Source organism: Poecilia formosa, unplaced genomic scaffold, assembly GCF_000485575.1.
Source record: "Poecilia formosa unplaced genomic scaffold, Poecilia_formosa-5.1.2 Scaffold156, whole genome shotgun sequence".
In the NCBI taxonomy this organism is placed as follows: domain Eukaryota; kingdom Metazoa; phylum Chordata; class Actinopteri; order Cyprinodontiformes; family Poeciliidae; genus Poecilia; species Poecilia formosa.
This window is the reverse complement of record NW_006800095.1, coordinates 98,870-117,514: the sequence shown is the minus strand read 5'-3', so window position 1 is coordinate 117,514 and position 18,645 is coordinate 98,870. Positions and strand designations below refer to the sequence as shown.

At 37.1% G+C, this 18,645-nt stretch overlaps 1 protein-coding gene across 10 annotated transcripts in view; it reads right to left on the bottom strand.

Moving 5' to 3' along the window:
* Positions 1-18,645, bottom strand: part of piezo2b (piezo-type mechanosensitive ion channel component 2b) — a 126,443-nt gene that overhangs the window by 34,469 nt on the left and 73,329 nt on the right. For 6 of the 10 annotated variants that reach the window (XM_016677433.1, XM_016677438.1, XM_016677435.1 and 3 more), the window contains 12 exons: positions 17,484-17,632; positions 15,580-15,753; positions 13,999-14,040; positions 12,457-12,489; positions 10,319-10,593; positions 7,464-7,624; positions 5,700-5,870; positions 4,837-4,962; positions 3,440-3,640; positions 3,166-3,370; positions 2,244-2,345; positions 562-727 (listed from right to left, as the gene is read on the bottom strand). In XM_016677433.1, coding sequence (XP_016532919.1) covers positions 562-727; positions 2,244-2,345; positions 3,166-3,370; positions 3,440-3,640; positions 4,837-4,962; positions 5,700-5,870; positions 7,464-7,624; positions 10,319-10,593; positions 12,457-12,489; positions 13,999-14,040; positions 15,580-15,753; positions 17,484-17,632 — 1,805 coding nt within the window. The remainder of the gene's footprint in view (positions 1-561; positions 728-2,243; positions 2,346-3,165; positions 3,371-3,439; positions 3,641-4,836; positions 4,963-5,699; positions 5,871-7,463; positions 7,625-10,318; positions 10,594-12,456; positions 12,490-13,998; positions 14,041-15,579; positions 15,754-17,483; positions 17,633-18,645) is intronic. The other 4 variants (XM_016677441.1, XM_016677440.1, XM_016677439.1 and 1 more) reach the window with 1 other exon arrangement.

Below are 18,645 nucleotides of genomic sequence, written 5' to 3'. Positions count from 1 at the left end.
ATGGATGGATGGATGGATGGATGAACCAACCAATGGATGGATGGATGGGTGGATTCCTTCCATGTTTTCTAATTCGACTCTTATTTTGAAATCCTCCACACTGTCATCATCCTGGGAAAGCTGAATAAATCTTTCAGGCTCATAAATGCGCCATATTGCCAGTTTTCTGTCTTTCTCAGTAAATCTGATCGTTTCGATAAAAAGTGTGAAGTAATGAACCCTGAGACTCTCAAACTGAATCGTCTCCTGGAATCCGGTTTAACGTCTCAGACTGAAGCTGCTTTAATATCTGACTAATAAAACTACTTCCTCTGCTCTAAATAAACTCCAACACCACAAATCCTCCGCTGAATGCTTCTGATGAGCTTCACTTGCATGGAGCGCATTATGCTTGACTTTATTGTCGACATCCGATACTGTTATGCATCAATTACTCTGTCTGCTTCACTTCCTCTCCATTTCAGCTTCCCTCTGTGCTAATGACTGCCAAGCAATGGCACCAGAATAACTGCAGGACTTTTGGGTCGGCGTTTCTGTCCAAAGCCATCGTTCTGAAGGAACCTGCAGTGGATGAAGTCGGGGACGGGGTTGTGGACGCTGAAGGACGCGGCATCCAGGTCTCTGCAGATCTCCACGTTGTCCCCGGCCATGATGCGCACCGCGGCTTTGTTTTCGTCCTCAAAGATTTGCCTCTGCAGGGAGGCGCACAGCAGCAGCATGAAGTCGTCTGCAGGGACAGCAGAGGGAAAACATCTGAATCAACCTGTGCGGGTTCATTGAATTTCAACTTGTACATTCCAGAGTTACAGTTTCTTCCCTTGGTATGTTTATATTTTCCTCGAAGCAGGCTGTTTTTAAGAAATCTTCAAAATAAATCGTTTTCTAGGTTTTCAAATGTTCCTTCTGTGAACTTTTAAACTCATATTCAGTCCAGAAACATAACATTCAGTCCACACCACATAACTAGAACACAGCATCTCAATATATACAACCTGAAACTAAAGAATTAGTCTGTTAACTCGTTATCTTTGTTCATACAGTAACTCTTTATGTGAAGGAATGTGAATAAACTTGACATAACTTCTGTTATGAACATGAAGGAGTCTTCATGAATGTTTAGTGCTTTTGTCATGAAGTGTCATTCAGTAAACTTTTATTGAAAAGTTGCATTAAAAGTCCATTAAAATTGCCAACTTTGAACTACTCAGTAGATAATGACACTTTAAATACAAAATTGTACCAAATCCTGCATTAAAAGTCCATCAAAAGTTTTAACTTTTCATTAAAAGTGTAATTATTTACCAAATGACATTCATGAAGACTCCTTCATGTTTATGACAGTCAGTCTTATGGACACCCCTTCAAATAAAGTGCTGCTGTTCCTCCTGTGTGAAGGTGGCGCTGTTTTGTAAATGTGACTGGCGATAATAAAGCCACAAACAACTCGCGGCGTTTTGAGTTATTTGGATTCTAAGCTTTCCGATCAAAAAAGTTCTTTACTACAAGTGTTGTTTGCACCAATAATGTTTTAGAAGCAAATAAAAGAAAATAGACTGAAGTTGCTTGGCAAAAACAAACATTTTCTTTCAGACACTAGGTAGCACAATATAAATAATATAATTTTAGCGGTAAAGATGCAGTTAGTCAGCGTGGGGTGCAGTGCTGTGTATCATAACAATGTTCAAAAACAAAAGTTCTGCCATTCAGCCTGAGAAACTTTCCACCGGTGTCTTCAGCTTTTCTTTTTAGTGACCCGGTGTTGAGCCAATTATCCTCTATTATTTTTAAACACAGTCCTTTGGTAAGCTAGCTGTAGCGTCGTACTTTGAGCTAACGTGACGTCAAATAAACTGTTGTTTACGTGCAGTACCTCGCTGACCACTAGGGGGCCACAGTTTGAGAAAGAGTGTTGTGTTTACATCTTTAGGCTTCTACTTTCTAAAATGTTTTATTGTTTTAATCAGAAAGCTTTTTATTGATACAATGTATTAAAATGTTTTTATCTGAAAGCCTCAACCAACAGCTGGTTCACCACAACATGGTCTGCCACGAATGCTACAGCTAGTTAGCATAGCCACTGGTGATGGTGGATAAACAGTTTTCCTGTAATGGTAAGTTGTTTCTCCGCCATTGAGCAGCGAGTACATGAGGATGATTAACAATTGCTTTCTTAGCCAATACAGCTATTCTCATTCTGAGGTTCCTAATTTTTACCCTATAAACTTATTTCTCACTTCACTTACAGACGAGAAAATATGGATTGGGCTTCATTTGGAAGTCTGGGACATAGAGCCACTTGATCACGTTGGAGCCGGTCGTAGAGTTTGGAAACCTCCAGGGATAATCTGGAAAGAGAAACTTCACCATGAGATGGCTGTTTAAAATGTGTGGGAATGTCAACACGGTTAGTTCTGTGAAGAACTTTTAAAGTTAGGATGTAATATTATTATTATTATTATTATTTTTATATGATACAGATAATCAGAAAAAAAATCAAGCTCCTTTGTCTTCACACTGTTGTCCTGTTGCCATCTGCAGAAATGCACCGCTCCCAGTCAGAAACAACCAATTAGAATCAGGAGTGTCTTGACGCTGTCAATCATGCTTGTGTACACACTGCTCACATTCTCCCTCTTTTTCTCTAATATGCTACAGCTGGTTCACCACAACGCAGCCTGCCAGTTTCCTGGGACGCTAAGTTGTTTTTCCACTATTAGCACAATCGGCAGCGAGTACATGAGGATGATTGACAGCGCTAAAACCCGCCTCCTTGCTCTGGTTGTTTGTGGTCGGGAGTGGTAAATTTCTTCAGACAGCAGTAGAAGCTCATGGAGAAGGTGGAGGAAATGCATCTTTTCACAGATTATTTGTCTCATATTATGCTGTCACGACATGGTCATAATTTTAATAAATATGTAAAACATAATTTTTAAAATAAAAGTTTCATACTGCAGCTTTAAATACACTATCTTCATTAGGATAAGATTAAAAAACACAAAACGCTCAGTCAAGTTTTGGAAACTTATAGCAACAGGAAGAAAACTAGTTTTAAATTTAAGGATCAAATATCTGCGTCTAGTCTGGACATAATCCAGGGCAACATTTTAGATAAAAGCCAGGCAGAAATTTCACTCTTACTGTGATTTATTATCCAAGCGCACAAACCTTTACAGGCAGCCGGTGGGATCCCGATGCACACAAAGTACTGGACTGTGAGCATGCTTGCCAAGAAGAAGCAGTACTTTGACCAGATCTCAGCGATGGCTTTTCTTCTGCGTCGGTGCATGACAGCGATGAGGGCGAAGGCGTGGAGCATGGCGTAGAAATCCATTCGCTGACCAATCACGTTCACCACCAGCAGCAGGCACGTCTGAGACACCAGCGGAGGCGTCAAGCACCTCTCCATGAGACACATTCACTACGTCACTGAATTTTCTACCTCAAGTCCAAACTTGTAGAAGAAGTAGTTGACGAAGTATTTAACGAAGCTGACGATGCCGATGTCGAGGTGCTGGCGAGTGACGTCATGGAAGATGATTCTGGCTGCAGGAGGCGACAGCTTGTTCCTCAGCCTGAAGTACAGCTGGTGGCGATAGATGGTCACCTCAAAGGCCAGCAGCGCCAACATCAACAGGTTGTTCTGCAGCAATAACATTAAAGCTTTTAGTGAAAAAAATCAAGTAACTATGTTAACTTCAGTTGTTATGAAAATGCTTTTTCTGTATATAGACACACCGCTCTGTAAAAACTGAGAGTCCTCTGCACTGAACCCTGTTGAAAACCTCGTGTTTATTCCTCCAAATATTGATTTCTGAGCTTTTCCTGAGTTAAAACATTAGTGTTGTTGTTTCTAAATAAACACAAACTTGTTTTCTTTAGATTATTTGAGGTCTGAAATCACTGCATCTTTTCGTTATTTTGACCACTTCTCATTTTCTGCAAATAAAATGAGAAATGGTCATTTTCATTGTTGCTTTGAATATCAGAGACATGTTGTCAGTAGTTCATAGAATAAAAACAATGTTTATTTTACTCAAACATTTACGTATGAAGAGTAAAATCAGAGAAACTGGTAATTTTAAGTGGTTTCTTAATTTTTTCCAGAGCTGTAGGACTTAAAAGAAATGTTGCTTCCTGATTGAACTCCTTGAAATTGGGCCTCTGTCTCTTTAAGAGGCTCCTGCTCATTCTGAAATTCCGCCTTCAGGAAGTCATTACAACAATGCTCCTCTATTAACCCTTTAACAACGTTTTTACCAGCAACACATTGAGCATTACTATGATGAGTTTAGCAGATGCGCAGTTTCACCAGGAGTTTGCTGATTGCAGCCGGCTAGTCTGAAGGAGATGAGTGGGGGAGGAGCTACATCTCGGAGGCGGAGCTAGAGCCAACCAGGCGTTTTGCACAGCTGAATGGTTGCCATGGAGATTAAAGGATTTCTCAAACATGCAACACTCAAGTACGTTTTTGATGAGGGAATAACATTATATTAAAAAATAAGTCAATTTTACAAAAAACTGCCCCTTTAAATGTTAGAAATCAGAGGGATAAAGACAATCTGTTTGCAGTGGTTGGACATAGTGAAGTACTTCAGTACATTTCTCACATATCCAAGGATACTTTCAGTTTTTACACCACTATATTTTACATTCAGTATCTGTACTTTTACTATATTGCTATAACGTGTTGTGTGATGTGAAGACAAAAAAAGTAAACAATCTTCAACCTATATGCACATTTCTTGGTTTATCAAGCATTTTGATGACAGCATATTTGATCCCTCAGATCCTCTATATAAACATGTTTTTACGTATTTAGCAGAACTTCCTGCTCACCCTGAGGTATCTGAGCAGGTCTTCGTTATCCTTCCTCAGGCCGACCCAGTTACCGAGGTCAGATGTGTTGTTATACAGTGGCGTCTGCTCAAGACTCTTCTTAGCGTTTTCTGAGTAGAAATCTGGCTGTGCACACAAGGAGAAATTGTTTTTAATGTTTTTAATTAAACTAAAGTAAATATGAACACCAACATGTAAAAAAGCATGAAGTATTTACAGCTGAAATTAGAGGTTCACATTATTGTGGTACTTAGCAAATATATATAATTTTGGTAATGCTTGCTGGCCTGATTTAACTTCACATGCAATGAAAAACACAAAATGTCACCAAGTATTTTAGTCTGGTTGCAAATATTTTAGTGCACAAGAAATAAAGAGTAAAATAAATTACAAGTAACTTCTCAGCCAGAAAGAAGAGCTAGTTTTAAGTCAATCATTTCTTAAAAGCTACTACTTCCACTGGCAGGTTACTTAACTTATAACAAGACATTTTATACATATAAAATAACATTTTTTCATAATGTAAGTGAAATAATCTGCCAGGGGAACTAGTATTGTTTCAATTAATATTAAGAAATTGTAGGCTTAAAACAAGGTTCTGTATCTTGCTGAAAAGTTACTTGAAATAAGACAAAACTAACATAAAACTCTACCAAGATATTTCCACTAGGCAGTAAATCAGAAATACTTGATTTAGATTGTGTGTTTTTGCAGCAGTGTATGTAAACTTCTGGCTCTTACTGTTTGTTCAATGCGATGAAAATGAAATGTTTACAGTAGTGAAGCTTTCAGAGCAAACAAACAGTTTAGTGACACAAACTGATCCATGCAGTGACAATAAAACAGGTGAAGGTGATATTTACTACGGTGCATTTGTATTCTGGGGGCTCGATAGTCTTCAGCTGGTACAACATTTTACACACGATGATGACACACGTCCAGACAGTGCAAACACTGGAGGCAAGGGGTCGGTACTGGCTGTAGGGCAGCGCGAAGGCCCACGACGCCAGGAACACATAGTTGAGCAAAGACACCTGCAGAGACAATGCAGGCGATGAGGACATGAAAATGGTCACATTACGTCTTTTTCCACTCAGAACGACACAGAAATGCTTCTTTATTTATGTTCTTTTTGCAGAATGTTAAAGACAACAAATCTAAGAAGTAAAAAAAAAGATTTTTCAAATTAATTTCATATTATTGATATTACCTTCATGTGTAATTTCCAGCATGATGACAAGAAAAAACAGGTCTAAAATGTATTACTGTTCCTTTTAGTGTCATTCTGCTGAACACATTTAGTACTTTTATCCATATTTAATAGGTTCTAGCAGGAGATGATGGATCTCTTTGAGATGTCTGCATGTTGTTTGATAATCTAACTCTGCTTAGGATGTTTTCACACCTGAAAAACCGCGAGACTTGGTTCAACGGAGACTAAAGTTTGTTAGATTTTCAGCTGGTTTGGATCACTTTCACACTTCTCACAATAATTGAAAAACCTGTTCCCCTTCTCGCCTCTGGGGGCGCTGCACCAAGAACCACTGAAGTTAACGACACAGAAACCTCAGAAGAAGACATGAACGCAACTTCCTTCTTCATGAAATGGAAACAAAAATGAATTAACATCAGATTTTAGCGTTTGTAGGATTTCTCTTTTGTACTTCATAAAAAGCATTTCTTCTGCTCGAGCTAGACTCACTTTTGTTTTGGTTGTATTTACCCAGAATGCCCTGCATTATAGTCCACTTCCTGCTTTTGGAGCAGTTTCCGGTCCACTTGGAGTTCACATATGCATTCAAACTGAGCCAGAATTCACTTCAACCGGACTGAGACAGATTTTTAGGGAGAGCAGAGTTCACCTTCTGGTCCGTATTAGAGTCTGATTGCACATCGCACCTCCACCAAATGAAACAAACTTTCAAATTAGAGTTGGATTAAAGCGAACTAAACATGGTTGGTGTGAATGAACCACTACAGTTAATGGGACTCAAAACAAGTCCACAGTCCACTTTTTTCAATCACATTAAATGCCGACAGAAACTCATTAAAGTTTGTTGTTTTAACATAAAGTAAAAAAGTTTAAGGAGCATGAATGTTTCTGTAACGCACTGAAAACGCAGGACTATGACGGAGTATAAGAAAAAAAACACGGAGTTATAAGTTTCTCCAAATTTTGTAAATTTTTTAGTAAACTAAACTGTACTAAAAATGTAGAGTTTCATTTTACATGTTTACAAGAAAATGCTTAATTTGTGAGAAAAAATGTCAAATATTCAAGACTGGAAGCAAAAACCTACAATATTAAGCTAAATTATTCACTGACACAAGTCAGAAATTTGTAAGAAAGAAAACTCAGAAATTTTCAGGGATTATTAAGTCAGCTGAGACACAAAAAGCCAGAACTTCTGTGTTTGTTTTTATCATAAATGTATGCCTTTCGTCATGGAAATATAACATAATATATATAAGATATATAAGAAATATAATCTACAGTGGCCCCAATACTGTGCCGTATTCCAGCATTAAGTTTTAGATTAATCTGAATAAATCTTTTTCGAAATCTGGCAGGTATTTCTTAGTATTTTCAGACAGAAAACCAATAAATGATGCATCGGCTTCCTTACCTCCCAGATGCAGACGGTAACAATGTAGCACGATACGATCTTGATGATGTGGATTTCCAGCAGCCACCAAATGAACAGCTGCAGTTTGTGGAAATACTCCAGGAACTTGAGGAAGAGCACTGAGAGCCGGTCCACCACCAGGTGCCACTTATTCTTCAGATCTGAAGAAATAAAAAACTCCGTAAAAGTTTCAACTATCCTACACTTTTTCCTTCACTTTCAAACAGACAGAGATAAATTTTAAGAATACTTCACCAGGGTTTATGTAGATCTTTTAAAAGATTTCTAGGAATTTTCATTTTTCATATTAGTGGAAAACAGAAGAAGTTCTAAAAAACAATCTAGACCAGATTATCTTTACCTGAAAGTAAAAATCCAGAAAGTTTAGCCCCTCACGTTTATTTTTGTTTAGGGCAAAGAGAGAACAGAGCATAAAATCTTCTTAAAATGGAAAATATTTGTCTTTAAATAACCAAGTATTTCTTTTTCTCTTGACCACATCTACTCAGCACTGCAAAAGCAAAATCTTAATCCAGCTCCACTGGCAGAAAACAGAAAAGGAAAGTACTCTAAATTTTAAATTTAAGTTGTTTGCTCTTCTTTAGCTCTTGTTCTCCTGGCTTTATAGTTTCCTTATCAATGTTTACCATCAAGTTGGGTTGGATACATAAATAATTACAGCAACAAGCTGGTCAAATAATGGGATTTAATTTGTTTTTTAAGTTTAAGCTTTAAATAATAATCTCCAAGTTTAGTCAGTGACTTAAACATGCTCAAAAATGGGTTCAGATTCCAAACTTTACGTTTAACGATCTGAGAAATAGGAGGTACTGTAATACCCAGTTTTATATTCTCATAAAGGATATAAAATGTCCAACTCAGAGCGTTTTTAACAGAGGCCTTGTTGTTTGGATAAGAACGGATACAGCAGCGACAGCTCATTATAAACCGAGAGGTCCCGCGGAGCTTTGTTTTATTACCTATTTTATTTTCTGTGTGCATAAACTGCATTTTAATTTAAAACCAGCTTGACTTACTGAAGCCGAAGTAGATGAGAAAGTGAGCTACGCGCCGCGCCAGAAAGTAAAGCGAGAAATAAATCCACCGAATGCAAAAATCTGTAAGGCAACCCGATTTTTACCACTTGGGCTGCGTTGATTAACGACCAGCTGGTGAAGCTGAGCTTTAACAAACTGTACGTACGCCACAGGCTAAATACTCACAGGAACGGGTCTGCACACATAAAGCTGAATGAAACTGCTACCAAATAAAAAACACATGTAAACACTGGATTCTCCATGATGCACAGTGCAGACAAAGTACAGATGTTGTGTTTTCATCAATCCATACAACTTTAAGATATTTTGTTGGTAAAACTGGATTGTTTGAGGTGGACAGAATACCCACAAGTTATACTCATGTAAGAGTAGCACTACTTCAACATATTTTTACTCAAATTAAAGTAAAAAGTAGTCGTCCAGGAAATTAATCAAGAGTAATAAAGTATTTGGTAAAAAGTCTACTCAAGTACTGAGTAACTGATCAAATGATCAATAAATTAATATTTAAAAATTACAGAATGAGATGGACCAAAATACAATGTTAAGTGGAAATTTTGGTGTTTTAAGGACCAAAATGATGATAAATCTTATAAGAAACAAAATGAACAAAATCAGGAAAAAGCATTTTTTCCAAATCAGTTTCTTTCAATAAAAAACTTATAGAACTTAAAAAAACCAAAACTGCAGGTGTGAGTTTGAGTCTGGTGGATTTTTGGTTAAAACATGTTTGTTTTTCATTCAGTGCGTAGAAAAATCCAGAAATTTTACTCAAGTAAAAGTAGAAATACTTCATAATAAAATGACTAAAGTAAGAGTAAAAAGTATAGTGTAGTAAAAATACTCCTAAAAGTAAATTTACTCAAGTAAATGTAACGAGTTACTACACAGTTCTGGACTCCTTTATGCAAATTTTGTTTTAATTAAAGCCTCATTCAAGGGTTTTAGAGAATAAAGAGCTTGTTCAAGGTCAAGCCACAGCATCTGACTCCGATTTAGGTCTGACTTTGACTAGGCCACTATAAAACATTCATAAAGGGTGCATTTTGTTTAATTTTTAGAACATTCATAAGTCGAAATGTTGGTCCTGCAGCGTAACAGGTGTAATTAAAGGGGACCGATTATTCAAAAGTCTCATTTTGAACATTTTTATTCTTCCATTTGGGTTTCAACTTCTTCTAAAAGAGGCATTTAGTGTTGTGAAAATGAGTCGTTCAAAAGTCTTTCCAATTGTTGAGTCTCTGCGCCATTACCTAGCAACCAAAGCTGACCTCCAGCACATTTGGTCAGCTGGTTTTATGGCTGCACAATGGCTGCTGAAAAGTGTTCTTTTGTTGACTTACCATTCAGAAACAACTTGTTGTATTCTTGCTGGTCGTACAGGAGGCTCCACTTTCATTTTTCCAAGATGTACTGCTGTGTAATTGTGCATCTGTTTTCAGCTATTTTCACGTGTGAGTGCAAATGTTGAGCTCCAGCAGCAACTTACTTGGATTTAAAGTGACAAGACGCCCTAAAACAGCTCTAAACAGGCAGAACTGTACAGCAAAAATCTCATTATCTAGGAACGATTTTGTGCAGAAAATGTAACGAACATGTTTTTATAGACCATAGACGTTTCTTTGAACCAACCTGCTACAAAGAAGCGGAGCAGGTCACCTTTAAGGTAAAAGTCTCAAGCTTTTATTTAATTAGTTATTTAGTTTAAATTCTGAACTTCTCCGGTTTGTTTTGTTTGGTGAACTAACTAATCTGATGTTTCTTTTGTTCGGAGAGCGCCGCCTTGGCGCTGCGTACCTGAGCTCTGCTCCGTGCTCGGCTCCGGCTCCGTGGCGGCGCTGCAGCGCTGGCTCTCCTCCGTGCTGGACTGGCGCTGGTCGGAGAAGCTCTTGGGTTTCTCGTCGCTCGTCTTGGCGTCGGTGTCGGCCACCAGAACGAGCGCCTGCTCCTTGTCGTTTCCCGAGCCCCAGCTACGCTCCTCCGCCTCCAGCTCCTCCCTGGGCAGCGCCGCCTCCACCGAGCTGGCGCTGAGCATGGTGAGGTCCTCCAGGCTCGCCGCGGGCTCCGCCAGTCTGAAGGCACGAAAACAACATTCAGTCGCCTGGACATATGTGCAAATATCAGTCTGCACATGTCTGCTTTAACACACTTATGAGGACCTCTGGGAATCTCTGCTTTCAGCGCTCAAAGTTCGTACTACGAATGTAGACTTGTCGTTTGTTAATTTAATCACCAATTTATAGTCACAAAAAGTAGTAATCAGCTGGATTTATTCAGTAAAGGGGATATTATGACACCAGCAGAGTTGAGTAGTAACTAGTTACATTTAATCAGTTATATTTACTTGTGTAACTTCTTTTTACTACTCTGTACTTTTTACTTTTACTTGAGTAACCTAACTATGAGGCATCACTGCTCTTGTTTGAGTAAAATTTCTGGACTCTCTACCCACTGTGAGTAACTTCAATAAATAAAGAACTAACTTGTTTTAACCAAAAAACCGAACTAGTGACCATCATGCAGTTCATAACCTGCTGATCATTCTCATTAGCTGATGAATTTGGGTTACTGCTCTTATCTAAATATCACTTTTTAGTCAAGAAAAAGTGATAAGAAGCCTCTTGAATGCACTATAAAGTCACTTTTTGTCTGTTCTTTGAATTACTTTTCACAAACTGGTGCGTTTCCGTCCATTCTGAGTCTCAGCTGGACCTAAAGAAACATCTGCAGCTTCATTTTACCACATAAATGTCTTGTAGAAACAAAAAGAAGCAGTGATTGTAAATGGGCACTATTATTTAAATTACACATCAGCTTTCAAACGATTAATTGCGATTAATACATTCTTTAAATAATAGTCAATTAATTAAGTAATCGATTAATCATTAGCTGGAGAACACAGTCAAAAAAGCAATACATTTTGCATTTAAGATCTTAAAAAATGCCACTGTCTGAAAATATGTTTTATTGATAACTTGTCGCGTTGCAGTTTTAGCTTCACCTGCTTCAGCAAATCTCTCATTAAGCATCTTTTGTTATCCATTTATTAATCAGTTAATCCTAAAACTAATCATCAGATCAATACACCGGTTGAATGTTAAGTCAAGCAAAACCGGATTAACTTTTCACAATATTGAAAGTATTTTTCTGAGCTGCAGGTGCATCCTACTGTTCACTAAAATGCCATTTTAGGCAATAAAATATTTATTTTTTTGAATTATTTATTTGCTTATTTCAATGAATTTCTAGTATTGTATAAAAAGGCTTCAACAAAAAAATCTGCTGATTTTTAAAAAATCGATTAATCAATTAATCGTCAGAACAATCGATTAATCGTCAAAAACAGTTAATTGCAGGGCTGCCGAACTCTTTGCCTTTAAGTGTTTCACACTAGAAAGAAAAAGCTGAGATACTTATTTCAGGGACACATCCTATTAACTTTTTGGGGGGGAAAGCTTATCAAGCATCAACAGCTCGTTAGGAGTTTGCTTTTATTGTCAGTAAAAAGAAGCTGCAGCTCTAAAGCTGTGGAGGTGGAAAACGCAGCAGACATGTAGAAATAATTTCCATGAATGAAACTCTGAAGTCGTTTTCTGATGAGCTAATTTAAAGAAACAAAGTCCTCATACGTATATTAAAACGACACCAACTCATTCACATTGATGCAGAAGTTAAATCGGGATTCCTCAGCCTGCTGCCTGCGCAGTGTTTCATCAGGCATTGTTATCATAAAGCAGTGCACATTCCCTCTGCATTCTTTACAGATGGTATTCCATCACGCTCTTCTTGCAGCAGTTAAATAGCAGCTGAAGGGAGGCAGGAGCGCCGTTCAAAGACTCCTCAGGCAATGGAGCGCTGTCAAAGTTTGGGTTTGGCTTTCAGGAACCGGCCGCATATCAAGGCAAGCATTCTGCCATCCAGCAGTCAACACTTACTTGCTCTGTTGAGAAGGAATTTTTTCTTTGATGCTGCTCAGGACAATAAAGTTACACAGATGTGAATATTAACGACGAGTCGGAGGTCAGACCTGAAAATCACTCAGAGACCCACACAGATTTTAAAAAGCAGATTTTAAAAAGGTCGGGAGGACAGAAGGGTGGTGGATCGTTGGGAAGGTGCTGAGGAGAAAGACGACGTTCTCACAGATCCAAACATGCTGAAAAAAATACTTCTGTTAAATCATGTGTCAAACTCAAGGCCGGGGGGCCAAATCTGGCCCGCCGGAGCTTCTTGTGAGGCCCACAAGGGTCGCATAAATAATAAACACAACCTTCAACAGTTCAGTGATTTAATATCGTTTTATGAAAACAGTTTTTATCTGCATACTGCCTAACTACATGAATCAGTCCCTCCAGATTTTGGGATTTCAAAATCGCGAAAATTCACATGAAATTAACAAAACCCCAAACTTTTTAATCCTAATCCATGAATATGAATTTATTGGAAAGTTTTGCTAAAGATGGTCAAAAACATTGGATTTAAGTGATATCAACTCCACCCTGCAGGTGGAAATAACAGTATTTCTTACTTCTACTACTCTGCTGCCTCAGGCTTACACACCATCAAGTTTACCAAGTATTTTAGTGCAGTTTCTAGTGCAAATATCTTGGTTTGCACTAGAAATTAGATGACACAAACTTACAAGTAACTTTTCAGCAAGAAATATGAGGTTTTTAAGTCAACAATTCCTTCATATTGATTTAAAAAATTTCCTACTGGCAAATTATTTCACTTTTAACATAAGAGAAATGTGTTATTATGATTTAAATAATCTTCCAGTTGATTATTTTTTATTAATATTAAGGAATTATTTACTTTAAAAAGCTGCTATTTTATGCTGAAAAGTTACTTGTGTCTAATTTCATGTGTACTAAAGACTAGACAAAAATACCTGGTAGGATTTTGTGTTTTTGTAGTGTAATCCATGATTGATGTGGCAAGTAACAATAAAAAAAACACATTTACATAAGCTCAAATATTGCAAAAATGTTTTGGAAATATTTCTAAATCACTGATTTTCATTGCAAAAAATAAAAAAAATTCCCAAAACAATCATAAGATCCTGGAGGGACTGATTAGTGTGAAGAGATTGATTAAATAATATTGAATTATTATTTAATCTTAAGTAACAATTGAATGCAGATGCGGTTATTCATTAATACTTCAACAGTTTATGGTTTTATCAAAACATTCTGGCACAACAGGCTCAGGAAATGAGTTTGACACCCCTGAGTTGGAGGAATTTATGTCTTAAGAACGTTTTAGGGCTACAAGCAAAAGGCAAAAATTAAAACACCTGAAAAGGAAAACCAGTCGTGTGACGTGAAACATCTCAAATCCAGGGGGAAGTGATTACTGTGCAGCAACGGTAGAGTCCAAAAACAAGGAAAGAGGAAAGGTTTGGGGAAGGGAAGGACACATCCGGAGACGCTGGGAGCTGAAGGCGGGGAGCAGAGAGGAAGCGAGCAGATACCCACCTATTTATGATCAAATCGACACGCTCTCTGACTTTAATGTGGCTGTGAGAGAAGGGCGGCAGAGAAAGCACGGCAGCGGGTCACAGGCCAGGAGCGGCGAAACAAGAAGGAAACCAAACGCTCAAACTGGTGAGCGCACTGGGTTAACTGGAGAAGATCTGAAGAAAGTGGCTTCATCCGTATGTCTAACTAACTGTTATATTTATTATGAAACCAGCATTTTTGGTCCCAGCATCAAGATTTTAAAGTTATTCAGAGAACGACCAAATAGGAAAAAAATATATAAATATTTAATTCTACTTGGTTTTCAAATATTTAAAAATAACCAAAAATATGTTTTCCTAAAATATAATTTTACAATTCGTGAGTTCAGTATTGATGCATCTTAGAATCATTTCATCTTTGAATAAATGAATAAAACTGACACAAATCAAGCAAAGTTTGTCTTCTTGGGCCTTTATTTCCTGACTGGTCCAAATTATTCAAGAGCCATTATTATCAAATTATCGGACAAATGCCCTTGATGCCCCTGGTGCTACTGAAAGACATTTTGGTTATTAATTATCTGCGAGCTAAATACAAACAAATTGGTTGTTATAAGGACTAACAGCCAAAAAGATGTTTTGGCTTTTCCCCATTTTCCACAGAAAATTCTGGAAAATGGGGAAAATTGTTGTTTTCCATTTACTTTACTTCTAAAGTTACCTATTATTTTTAATCATGTCCCAGTTACAAGTGGGAACACCAATGGGATTTACTAACTTTATGCTAACTACTATTAGCACTGCAAGCTAACTTTTAATTTAACTGCATCCTTCATCATCCAAACTGTCTCTGCTGCTGCGGAGAAAGGCCATTTACTGAAAGAACAACGCAATCAGAGCAGCAATTAAGACAAAGCTGTACAAAAAACATTAAAATGTTGCATTTAAAATAAAAAGAAACCTTCTTTGTCTGTAAGCATGTTCTAGCCAGAACTCTGCCTGTAGCATTTTTAGCTTCACCTGGTTCAAATTCTGTAAAAAAAATAAATAAAATTTGCTATCCATGGATTAATCCAAACAATAATAAACCAATTAGCAGACACTACTTTCTTAGCTGCAGATGCATCCTTACGGCATTTTATGCAATACATTTTTTATTATTATTTAAAAAAGGAATTTAATTATTTGCTTTTTACATCTTTTAATTTATTTCTAATTTGCTATTATACATGATTAAGTCGAAAATTGAAAAATTAGCTGAATGTGGACATTTTTTCCCCCAATGAATCATCAGAATGATACACAAAAATAATAAATTAAATAAATGATCACGTTTAATGATTACATAGGAATCGTTAGATTACTATGTAAAAATGATTACATAGGAAGCTTTTTTGTAAATTAGAGCTTCAAAATCTTAAAAGATTTATACATTTTCGCTAACAATGGCATATTGACAGTTCATCTTTAGGTCTATGTGAAGGTCACCACAAAATCTCCCAGGACTTTATAACTTTACAAGCAATCCCTGTGAAATTTTACAAAATAAATAAAAAATTACGCTGTTCCTTAAAAATAAATGTGAATCTAGCCTCACCTGTAGATGGTGCTTTCTTCTTTGGCTATCACGGCCTGCAGGTCGGTGAGCTGCAGGAAGGGTTCGTGGAAATAGTGCAGGTGGAGGATACACACCAGCAGGAAGGAAGTGGGAATAAAGATCCGAGTGAACAGCATGGAAACTGAAAACCGCTCCAGACCCAAGTCCTTCAACCTGCAACAGATTTAAAATAACAAAACAACAAGAGGAGACCTGGAGTTACACATAAAGTAAAACTGTTTTAATTTAAATTTTCTCATCGCTTAAATGCAAGGAGCTATGAAATTATGCTACCAAACTACATCAAACATTTTTAGAGTAAAACAAAAACATTGGAAAAACACAAATCCACAAATTTTAGAAGTTAAATGAATGTTTCTAAATGTTTTACCATGTGTTTCACATGTTAATATTAAATTATATAAATGTGAACACTGAAACAGTGACGATCCTTCCATGTGCAGAAACTACTCTATAAAATTTCAACATGTTCCCACATGTTGAAATGCATTTTCCACATGTGACAACATAATATACTTTCCACATGTGAAACCCATGCTGGATAAGATTTCACATGTGCAAGGTTTTCCTTTGTGTTTTATGTCACATTACTTTTACATGTGAAACATGAGGAAAAACCGCTCCATAAGTCAAATGTTTTCCCATGTGCTTCACATGTTACTATTAAATAATAAAAAATTTCCAAATGTGAAACATACTCTGAAAATCCTCTTATATGCAAAACCCTACTCTACGGAATTTCAACATGTGAAACTCTACAAATGTGAACTGTTTTCCCACATGTTAACACTAATATGTATTTTCCACATGTGAAGCTGTAAATGATTTCACATGTGCAAGGAAGGGTTGGAACTACACCACATTATTTCTACATGTGAAACATGAGGGAAACTGCTCCATATGTCAAAAGTTATCCCACTTTTTATGTTGCTATTAGATGCTAAAAATTTCCAAATGTGAAACATAAACTTCAAATCCTTTTCTGTGAAAAAGCTTTTCTCATGTGTTTCACATTTGGTGGAACTGTATGCTATCTAAACATGTAAAAACAGCTCACATGTGAAATGCTACACAGGTGAACTGTTTTCCCACTTTAAAACATGATATAATTTCCACATGTGAACCCCAGATGGAAATGATTTCACATGTGCAAGGTTTTCTTTTATGTGTTTCCACAACTCCATATGTGAAATATATGGGAAACTGTTCAACATGTCAAATATTTTCCCAGGTGCTTCACATGTTATAATTAGATTAGATTAGATTAAATCATTTTATGTGCAAAACTTTTCTCATGTGTTTCACATTTTGGTACTGTCTGTCATCTCAACATGTGAAAACAGTTCACATATAAAACCCTACACATGTGAACTATTTTCCCACATTACAACATAATATTTCACATGTTAGTACTAGATCATAACATTTTCAAATGTGAAACATACATTGAAAATCCTTTTACGTGCAGAAGCTCTTCTTGTGTTTCACATTTTACTACTCTACGTCATTTCAACAAGTGAAATAATGTAGATATTTTCCACATGTGGGAATATTTTTCAAATGAGATTCTTCCATGTGTTTCACAAAATGTAATGTGAAATCTGTAGAACCTATACGACACGTTTTTATGCCTGCTTTTTTAAAGAGACACAGACGTGGTCCTGTTGAAATGAGAAATTAATCTAATGTTCCCACATGTGAAATGCATGTTTTTTTCACATTAACTTCTTCCTGAATAGTAGCAGTTCACATGTGGAAAACGTTGGTAAAGAATCCAGGGCGTTTCAGGTAAATCAATGGTTTGATGACGAAGCTGTTTGCTCAGATCCAGCTAGGCATGAAACCTGAGATGAGTCGGCGTCCTGCTATCAGTCGTTACTCACTTGTCGTCCGTCACATTCAGCGCTGATTTCCAGAAGCTGTCGGATCCGTCAAACTGGAAGGTGTAGACGATGGTGAGGACCAGCATGGTGTACATCACTACAGTCATCCAGAAGTACTTCAGGATCCTTCTCCACCACTCGTAGTGAACCTGGAGCAAACAGCAGCCATTGGATTGTCACTGGGTTTTAAATTAAAATGAAGCACAAGATGTCAGGATTCTGAAACTAAAAGAGATTCAATTTAAATAGGACCTTCGTATCCTACAGATGTTACAAGTTTATTTCATGGAGACTTTCACAGACATGATACATCAGTTTCATAGAAACATACATCTGTTTGTCTTTTGAGAGATAAAACATTAACTAAATGCCACTCAGTGTCACTAATAGACTCAATCTTTGCTTAAAGGTGACCTCTTATGTTTCCCTGAACTTGTCTATAGTCTACACAAAACATCTTCATTACATATTTGACAAAATCATTCTTACACCATGAGATTTTCTGTTTAGTTCTGCCTGTTCTGCATTGTTTTAAAGCCTCTCGTCACTATAAATCCAAATAAGCTGCTGCTGGCCATGCCCACCAACTCAACGTTTACACCCACATGTGAAAATGGCTGCAAACAGATGCAAAATTACACAACCGTACATCTTTAAAAAGCAGAAGTAGAGCCTCCTGCACAACCAACAAGAACCCATAAAGTGGTTTCTGAATAGTGAGTCAACAACAAAAGACATGTCTTTTCCAGCAGCCATTGTGCAGCTGACTAAATGTGCTGGAACTGCACTGCACTGGGCTGGGGTTGCTAGGTAACAGTGAAGGCCTGTTGATTCTGACTCAACAATCGGGAGGTTTTTGGAACAGCTCATTATCAAGACACCAAAAAACATGAACTTATTGTCTGGTTGGGTTTTTTAAGAACTTGAGCTGTTTTTAGAGTCAGTTCAGACCCAAAAGGAAGTATTGAAATATGTAATACGCAAAAGGTGCATAATAGGTCCCGTTTACGCACTGTACATCTGACTTTAGATCTGTAGGTCTGTAAAAACCTTCAGAGAACAAACCATTTATTATTGCTTCAAACCGAAGATGACCATGTTCTGTTTGAATTTTAAATCTGACAGATGTTTTATACCAGACAAACCTTAACCAAAACATTTT